General features: G+C 46.0%; 1 protein-coding gene across 1 annotated transcript in view; it reads left to right on the forward strand.

The window, feature by feature from the left end:
- LOC119456484 (cytochrome P450 4V2-like) overlaps nucleotides 1-9643 on the forward strand; it is a 32812-nt gene extending 23169 nt beyond the window's left edge. The window contains exons 10-13 of the mRNA XM_037718295.2: nucleotides 4068-4241; nucleotides 5275-5341; nucleotides 6250-6429; nucleotides 8019-9643. Of these exons, the coding sequence (XP_037574223.1) occupies nucleotides 4068-4241; nucleotides 5275-5341; nucleotides 6250-6429; nucleotides 8019-8188 (591 nt within the window). The 3' untranslated portion in view covers nucleotides 8189-9643. The remainder of the gene's footprint in view (nucleotides 1-4067; nucleotides 4242-5274; nucleotides 5342-6249; nucleotides 6430-8018) is intronic.
- The last annotated feature ends 245 nt before the right edge of the window (nucleotides 9644-9888 follow it).

Genomic DNA, 9888 nt, shown 5'->3' on the forward strand with positions numbered 1-9888 from the left:
GGAAAGAAAAGAAAATCACACAGACACTCAAAACAGAACTGTTTCTGTGCGAAGGCGTTCTCGTGTTGCATAGCTTCTGCGTAGCTTGCACACTCGTTACTTTGATAACAGCAGGGTTAGGTAAATTTTGTTTCCGGTTTTTACCACAGGGCTTGTGATGAGTGAACTGCGACACATGATCTATAGTTTAGAAGACAGCGTGAACTCACATTATATTACATAAATTACAACTTTAAACTCCTAGTTTGTAGCAAAGCAAGAAGCAAGCAGTGGACATTTCTCCCGGTTCGTTGCTTTCTTAGAAACAAATGTCAACTGCTGGCTTCTTGCTTTGCTACAGACTAGGAGTTTGAAGTTGTAATTTATGTAATATAATGTGACTTCGCGCTGGCTGTCAGTTCGTTGCTTTCTTAGAAGATCGCGGGATAGAATCCCAGCCGTGGCGGTCGCATTTTGATGGAGGCAAAATGCAAAAACGCCCATGCGCTTGCGTTGTAGCAGAAGGCAGGGTTAGCCTGCCATGCTTAGCCGGCAATTGTTCTGGCTGAGCATCTCATACGTATAAGCATACAAGCTAGTTAATTATTTCCTGTGCATCACAATGTCTTGTAAGAAACAAATATGTATGACGTGCGATGTTGGCAGTGCCGGAAGTATTTCCACTAGGCATAAATAAAATGTACAAGAGATATTTAAGAAATATATGGCAATTATTATTTGTCTCTTTGTGCATGCAACCCGCCGTGGTTGCTCAGTGGCTATGGTGTTGGGCTGCTGAGCACGAGGTCGCGGGATCGAATCCCGTCCACGGCGGCCGCATTTTGTTGGGGGCGAAATGCGAAAACACCCGTGTACTTAGATTTAGGTGCACGTTAAAGAACCCCAGGTGGTCTAAATTTCCGGAGTCCCCCACTACGGCGTGCCTCATAATCAGAACTGATTTTGGCATGTAAAACCCCATAATTAATTCTTTGTGCATGCAGCGAAGTGCGGCGTACGCATGCGTTTTTGCCAGTTCAGGATAGAACTCGGTCCTTTCTGGCATTGTGCGGCATGAAGACCCGCCTCGTAAACGAAAGTGGACGCTGCTAAAATTGTGCATACACGAAGAAATAATATAGGTAATTCCACTTTTTAACTACGATCCACGATGGCACTGCAGAAAGTCGGGATCAGGGTGTTGCGTTCGTGAGTTGTAGGACATGCCGCCCTGATGGTCCACATTGGGCCCACAGTGACACTGCGTGCTACAAGTGTGGATGCGCAGTTCCAGCACTGCTGACATCCATATTTACTCTCAATCGCAATCAACGAGAGCACCAAACACGGAGGAAGGAAAAAGACTGGAAGGGTGCGTCACGTGACGATCTTGAAGCATATAAAGGAAAGGCTCACGGTAAATTTTCCCTCCCAGCGTGATGCGCAAGCGGTAATTCTTACCCGCCGAGCGCACGAAGTGTACGCGAGAGAATAGACCGAAGAGCGCGTAACGAGGTTCGATTGTGAAGAAGGTGCCACTAATATAGTCACCGCGTACCAAATAGTGTGCCAGGCAACCTACTCCCCAACAGTCATCGCGCAAATAGGCCCCAGAGAAAAGTGATGGCGCGGCGTCAGAGGAGGCTCGCTTGCCTAGACCAGCTTCTTGGCATTAGGCTTCCTCCTAGCTTTTTTTCCCGTCCTCGAAGGCACGAAAGCATCCGAGCGAAAGCTACACTGCCGATTTTCAATCGAACTTCGATTCAAGAGAGCACTGCTAAAAATCCATCTCACTTCGTTGTTCTCGAAGTTGCGCTGGGCACAGAGCAATTGGAAAGTCTCGTCGTTCCGCAGGAGCTACAGGAGTACCACTCATAGAAATTGTCGCAGGCGTAAATGCGCGGCACGACCAGCAATCGAGCAGTGTCATGACGACAGTCGTGAGTCTCGCTGAACGCCAGCCATCATCACTGCTTCCGCACGGAAGCCAAAGCGCAGTACAGACAAAACAGTGGAGGAGTCGAGGGAACACTCAAAACAGTAAGTCAGCCGACCGAACCTACCAAACTAGAAAACTCGGAGACGTCGATATAGCTCGCTTCTCGCAACGCCGCAGCCCACACCGCCGTTGCATCACGCTTTCTGGCCGCAACGGTGAAAGGGAAAGTTCACACAGCACACGCTACTCGCAAGCGCCCGGATGTTTCGCGCTTTGCAGAGAGCCTTCCTCCACGTCCCTTCCAAACCTGCCTGCAGCGTTCCGCGGACGCGCGATTAGTAGGCAAACGCTGCCGTTTACAGCCGCGATTGCCGCTTAGTGAGAAGGCGACGGCATTCATTAGCGAACGCAGTGTTATGGTTACGATAAGTCATGCAGCTGAACTTGTTGATATCCCTCCTCGAGGACATAGTCTTCACCCCTCTCCATGTTTATCTAATTTATCCAGTTTTAGTAATAGGTCGACCTAATGGCCGAATTAGAAGCGTCACTAGAAATGTTGATACCGTGGAACCCCCGAAACAACTTTTCGGCCGCGGGACACAACTGGCATGGCCGACTTCAGAGGAGCAAGCGTCTCTGCTGAGGTGGCCGCATAGTTACTAGCACATGCCCATTCCCGCCCTGAACGCAACTCGTGAGTCGTAACAATCAGCTAGTAGGGTGCGTGAATCAAAGAAATGCAGTTATTCGAACAAGCATGCAAACTATTGAGTACCCGCTGTCGCCTTATACGCTTGAACCATTTCGTGCCGAACACATAAGCGTTATTATTTTGTTCGACTGAGGTTCGGTTCGGGTTCAGGCACGTTCCAAAAATATCGGTTCGGGTTTGGGTACGGTTTTCGGTTCGGGCTAGGGTTCGGTTCGACCTCCTGATATTATTATTATTATTTTGATTAGTTGTACAGGTAAGATGACGCTGCCTCTCTGGGTAATCGTAGATTGAGATGAAGTGTTATTTACGCTCTACTTTGTCTTATGAAGGCCCTGTCGGAGAGTTACAGGGTAAAACTAGTGCAGTTTATTACACCATTCTTCCTACAGCACTAGTTGCAAAAGGTTTCTTATTCTATCTTATGCAGCGTACTTCGCAACTATAATCCTCAATAAAGATCAAATATTTTACTTTATAACTGTATTCCATCCGTGAGTGTATGATTGACAAGCCAGATGCTTCACATTTGCGCCATAGTATTTCCGAGTTGAGTGCAGCAAGAGTATTTGGTGTTAAGGGTACTCTGTGTATCAGGTGTATACGTCGGGGCCCTATAGGCTGTTAGGAGTAGTTGAGCGGGCTTTGGGGAAATTTCTATAATTTTCGTGAAAGCCACCACATAACTCACATACTGCAGTGGCAAGTGCACCGCAGTCCATCTCGGAGGATACATATAGATGCGCCATCCAATTCAGTTCGCTGGTTTGTGTGACGTAAGGTTGAAGGCGAACTTCTTTTAATATCGGCGTACCCGGGAACTATGTTTCGGAGCGCCAAGCCAGAAAGGACGCGTGCTGTACAATGTTGTGGGCGGAGATTTTACTGAGTTCCCAGGTTGTCACCGAGTGTAGACAAATTATTCTGATTATCGTCACGACGTCGCCAAGGAAACCATGTTACTTGTTGATAGTACACATGTCAAGTCTGCAGAAAATAATAATATGACACATGAAGCTTCAGAAATTTCGTGGTGGAAAAGAAGGATTTAAATGAAGCTCTGGTGATGTATTAGTAACAAAAACGGGAAAAGAAACGGTGCAGTTTTTGGCAGTCTCAATCTGTATTAATAACACAGCTGGCATAAGGGCATGGCCGGTCTCTTCACAGACGACATGAAGATCTGCACTTAACATTGTCGGCGGTAATTAGACGGCGATATGCGGGAAGAAGATTTGTTTGCAAACATACTGCGAAACGATAGCACGTAGTTCGTTGATACAGTTGCCCCGCGAAATGCGTCGAGCTCGTATGAGTTCTGATGTATCGGCCAATAGGATTGAAGTCATCCTTACATCCCTAGGAACTCAGTAAATTTTTGGCCAACGTTTAAGAATTAAGAGAATATTAAAATGGCCAGGTTATCCGTCGCAGGCTGCCGATTCCACGTCAGCGGCGATGAGCTGGACGTTGTACCTTCTTGGCTTGAACCCGGACAAGCAGGCCAAACTGCAAAAGGAGCTGGATGATGCCTTCGGACGGGGCGTTGAGCCCGAGATTACCACAAGCGACCTCAAGCAGCTCCCTTACCTCGAGTGCTGCATCAAGGTGACACTACTGAAAGAACACAAGAATTCACACCCTTTCGAGTTTGAAAATCTATATCATGGAATGCTGCATCGTTCATTTCTTGTAACAGGAAAGGTTTGGTAATTCAGAAAATGGAAATGTGTAAGAGAAATATACATCCTAACTTCACAGTGTTAATTTATACGAAACAGTGTGTCACTACACATGAGCAATTTACGTCCGTGAGATGAATGAGCATCAGACTTGACTTTACAGATATTCATGCTGTGTGGATATGTAACTTTTGGGCTACGCTAAGGGTAACGTTTCAACTAAATCACAATATGGGCTAATCCTGCTCGAGCAACGGATTTCTGCTACAGCAGCACAATACCAGCAAGAAAACAGCATTTACGCAATCTTGACACTACAAAAATAATCAGGGCCCGAATTCACAAAAACTTCTTACGCTAGAATTTTTCGCAAGAAAGAATTTTATCCAATCCGGATGCCACACACATCATTAGCGAAGGCGGCCAGCAAATGGCAAAGCGAACTTACGAAAGAAAAGCTTTGTGAATCTGACCCCAGATTATTTGATTCTTTTTTTGCACATCCTTTGGTTCACCGTGAGATAGTATAGCAAACAATGTTTGCCGTAACAGTATTTTTACGGTGTTTTCTAACCTCCTTTCTGCTGGAAATGTTCAATAACAGCCATTATGACTGCTAGTTGTATTTGTCCGCTATGTAAAAAGGCTTCTTGTCTAAAGTACAAAGACCAATTCTCCTCCACAAGGTTGGTGACATGTTGTCTTGACTAAACAGTAAATAAAGTGCGTGTACGATCAATACTATCAAGAAAACCTTAATGAATGCATCTCAATAATACAAGTCTCCTATACAGCACGTGATGAACTGAAGTGCACTTTTTTTCAGGGGGGGGGGGGGGGGCAAGATTTATATTTATCGAAAATATTCCCAGTATGTCTAGAAAACAAATATTTAAGAATACAGCTGAAAGGGTATTTTATTCTACTGTGCTTATTTGGGCTCTTCTCGTTACACGCAGGAGTCACTTCGTCTCTGTCCACCGTTTCCTTTGATCGGCCGGGAACTGGACGAGGAACTCGTTATTGGTAGGTTTGATCTTTACACGATAGCCTATCATGCATGAACAGGGCAACTTTTTATTGCGATATAAATTATATGGGTACTCCAAGCGCATTTCTGCCGTCGCCGTCGTCGTGAGGTTTGGTATAAGTCCACGGGCGATAAAATCGTCGCCGCATGCCGTAGGATGTATGTGCGAGTGAAAGCGTGCGAGGGCGAGCCGGTGATCGCGGCTCAATCTCGCGCACGCAAGGAAGGGAAGCGGGAAGGAAGCGCGCAGTCTTGCAGTCGCGCGCAGCGCTCCATTGGGCGTGTAGGGAAGGGGGGGGGGGGGGGGGGGGGGCGTTCGACGTCACACGCCCGTCCACGCCGCTGTATCTTGAAACCCATCGGCGGCGGGGACAGAGTCCGCCCTGCGCTGCGTTTTCGCGGCTTAGTTCGCGTTGATGTGAGTTTTTTCCCTTAAAAACTGGAAGTTGTCCACCAGCTTCGTATTTTAAATTTTTTTCGAATTCACGTTATGTTGGTCAGCGCTTGTGTACCGGTCTTCCACTTCTTGCGTGTCACACTTCTTTCGCTCTATTTACATTACGATGCTAGACCAACTATAGGCCCAGTCTTTAATTGACATAATTACTTTCTAAAACAGGAGACCCTTCATTTTCATTTTTTTGACAATCCTTCGTTATTGTTCCTGCTACATTGCCGGAGTGTATCTTGTTTTGCTGCCATAAACGCCTCTGCATGCTCCACCCGGAAATGATGTCACTTGTTGGTCAGAGACCGTGTCAGTAATTTTATTGTGGCCGGATTATGTTGCGCTGTGAAGATCAAGGCATCAAACTAATTACCTCAAGTTCTCGCCAAGACGTGTAAGAAAAGATAATCGCAGGAAGAAATGAGAATAATATACGATCCTCGTTTCGTCTGGCAGATGGTTATACCGTGCCGGCTGGAACGACATGCATGATCAACATTCACAGCCTGCACAGGAATAAGGAGCAATTCGCGGACCCCGAGAGCTACATTCCTGAGCGCTTCCTGCCGGAGAACTGCAAGGACATGCACCCGTTCAGCTTCATTCCTTTCTCGAGCGGCGTCAGAGTTTGCCTGGGTAAGTTGGACGAATGCGAATTTCGTCATAATCAGATTTCAAGTGTGCAAGTCTCGACACTGCGAGTCATTCATGAGGCTTAACCTCTATGCTAATACCGTACATGTCCTTATCATTTGGCCCTCCTTTTCCGCCTAGTCCTATTTCTATCCCCAATTCATATTTTCACGTGGAACAGCATGAGGGTGGTTATGTGCATGCGAGCTGCATTGTCCGCTTTCAACAGGAGTTCCACAGCTCTTCTTGTGCGTCGGTGAAGGCCAGCGTGTGACGTCGTGCTAGGTATCAAATGTTAGTCAAAGAAAAGCCAGACTCTAAAATCATTGCTTTCAAACGTAATAATCAATTATTATAAAATAAAAGTTATCTTACGGATATCTCATTCGAATATATAACATATTTGAGTTTTCTTTAGACAGTAATCGTGTCGCGTTCTACCGGCTCCACGTTGGAGATCAGCTAGCATTTTGTACGACTGCTGTGGTACGGCTACTGGAGCAAAAGAAGCAGCTGCATTTAGCTTTTTTGGCAGGAAAGAAACTGGTATAGAAGTCGTTCAACGTTACAGCTAAAACCAACTTCCTTGATTTTACAGCGCAGCTGTTAAGGGGAATTCCGCAACGGATTTAATGCGGCAGTGAAGGCCGGCGTGCGCCGGCGTGATCGATATCAAATGTAAATGTAACACAACGTGCGTCGGAGCCCCGAATTGGCCTTTAAAGGTAATAACAAATGACTTCATTATAAATGTTGCCTTGCATACCTGATTCCAGTACACAAAAACTTACATGCGCGTTTTTTAACCAGTAATCCACCATTTATTTTTCTCACGCGGCGTTGTGTAGAGGGTCCACGTTGGAGGTCAGCTAGGAATTTGTGCAGCTTCGGCTGTGAAATCTGTGGCCGCGGTGTTGCAACGCCGTCCTTGGTGGGAGCCGAGCCACGACCACACTCGAATGCAGCTGCTGCTACGTTTGAGCGAGGACGTGATCTAGCAAATAGAGCCCTAGTACTCGCGAAAGATATGAGAACTCGCTTTCAAAGCTTAACCGATCTCGATGTATATATTGTGTGCGAATAATTCTTGTCTCTTTTTGTCGAATTAGATACATTTCTCCTCGGGACCTCTTTTATGCGGTATACGCTTATCTGACGTGGCCGTTAGAATGCTAAACGGGTGACAGTCACACATTCGTGCGGCCTATTCCTTTACATTGTGGTCATTTATGCCAGAAAATCGGCACAGTGCACTAAAACGATGCCTTGCCCTCGAGCTTCTGTTGAAACCTCGTTGAAAAAAGTTCGATCAGTTGATGCGTATTAAACAAAGAAATGCCGTGACTTTATTACCAAACTGTCAATTACGCATGTTAATTTACCCCTATTTCTTCTTGGCAGTTTTCAGCATGCGTATCCGCTTTCCGATTGGCCGACAGATGACATAAAGAAGGAAAAATGGCGTTTTGCTGTTCGCCTTCATTTTTTTCTGCTGCTATACTGGCTTAAGGGTTTTGCGGGTCTCTGTCCCTCTGTCATGTGTGCGTGAATGTCAACTGTTCTGACTCCGTAATGCCGTTTCCTCTCAACAGGGCAGAAATTTGTGATGGTGGAAGCGAAGGTCTTGTTGGCGAAGCTTCTCTCCAAGTACACGGTGGAGTCGACGCTGCCGCTCGAAGAAGTGAAACCAGCCTACGAAGTCGTCCTCAAAGCGAGGGGAGGTCTGCGCGTCTGGTTCAAAAAGCGCAGCGACTCTCTCTGATCACTGCCGCTACGCTGCGTCACAGTTTAGCTCAGCCGCTACAGAGAGCAACAACCACCGAGTCCCAGTGCTGAGCTCCGCCTGCACCGCTCTGTTCTCTGTGTGATTCAGAGAGACAAACGCAGTGAGGTCATACAACCGGATAAGATAGCAGCCCCGATAGTGAACCTGTAAGAGGGCGTCTTTTATAGCATTCAGCCAACGCATAAAGGGCAGACGCAGCGCCTGTGCAAATTCTCGCAAAACATAACCCTGTCATAAAACTTCGACTTCGGTGACTTCGTAATGCGTCGCTTTGGATGTAAAACGGCGCACACAAAAACCAAGACGGACAGACAGAACGACATACGCCACCAGTGCTGAACTCACCAGTAAAGGGTTTATTGACGCATTCACATACTCACATATTTACATAAACAAGCACAAATATACACGCGACATCAGTTGCCGCAGACGGAAACTCTTGCGAACCCTAAGATTGTATTCAGACGAAATATCAGACTTCCCGAGAAGTTGTGTGAAAACTCATATCTCGTGTATATTTGTGATTGTTTATTTGGATGCATCACTTTTTCCTTCATTTGCAAGTTCAGCGCTGGTGGTGTGTGATGTTCTATCTGTCCGTCCTGAATTTTTTGTGCGCTGTTTTATATCCAAACTGGTAACGCGGTCACGCGTGTAACATTAATGGCCATTTAACGTCCATTTTAGATAGATCTATATAGTCGCCGGTGAAATAAATGTTGCAGCAGCGTCGCATTCACTGAGTTGCCCCCGAGACAAGTAAACCAATCCGCTCCACTGCAGCGGCTATGCGTCCTCACTAACAAGCGGAATACGTTTTCTACGGCGACAGCGCTCAATGGTCATCGAGAGCGTACTTGTGACGCGGATATTACGCTGCTGCAGGAGCCTCATTTTGTTCGTTTATAATTATAAATATACATTTTAATATCACGGAGATTTTTTTCGAACATTCCGTGATATTTGTTAAACAGTTTATTGAATTCATTTGTTTGTAAATAATATTGCAAGATTCACTAGAGCATTTAAGGATGCGCGCATGCACTTTTCCTAATTGCTGCCGTCCACGAGAGGAGCACCGAACTTGGACCGAACTACAGCCACAGCTTCTTTCTTTTCCCTCTATTGTTTGTGCGTTCATTTGTTCTGTTCCTCTTTCCTTTTCTTTTTTTCTTTTTGCTTTGTAATAGAAGAGAATAGTCCGATGACGAGGTTCCAAAAAGGACAGTCCAGATGTACTATAGTTGGCGCGACTTCAATCGTTGTTATCGCATAAATTTCTGGAGGCCAGGGACATTATTCCTTTGGTGATTTTGCGCTGAATAATCAGGCTACGGATATCCGACTATCCGAAAATCGTGCACCTGTCTCGCACGTCACCAGGGTGTATATAGCTGTCGGAGTTAATAAATGCTGCAGTTTTCTCCGAAAGCCAGGTTTTCCTACTCGTGCTTCTTTTTTTGCACTTTTTGACGAGTTCCTGGTGTGAGCAGATAACGAGCTCCGACAGGAAAGCCACACCTCACAGACAAGTGGCCTCGTACGAATTTCCTGTTATGATACCGACACGGTGGGTCATACAAAGTGCATAAAGCGCCACGTGCCAAGCGTAATGTTCTTTGAAGTACATGAGCTACAATCTTTCTACCATTATAGTTCCGTTTTGTATTTCCTTC

The sequence above is a fragment of the Dermacentor silvarum genome, chromosome 6 (genome assembly GCF_013339745.2).
Source record: "Dermacentor silvarum isolate Dsil-2018 chromosome 6, BIME_Dsil_1.4, whole genome shotgun sequence".
NCBI lineage: Eukaryota > Metazoa > Arthropoda > Arachnida > Ixodida > Ixodidae > Dermacentor > Dermacentor silvarum.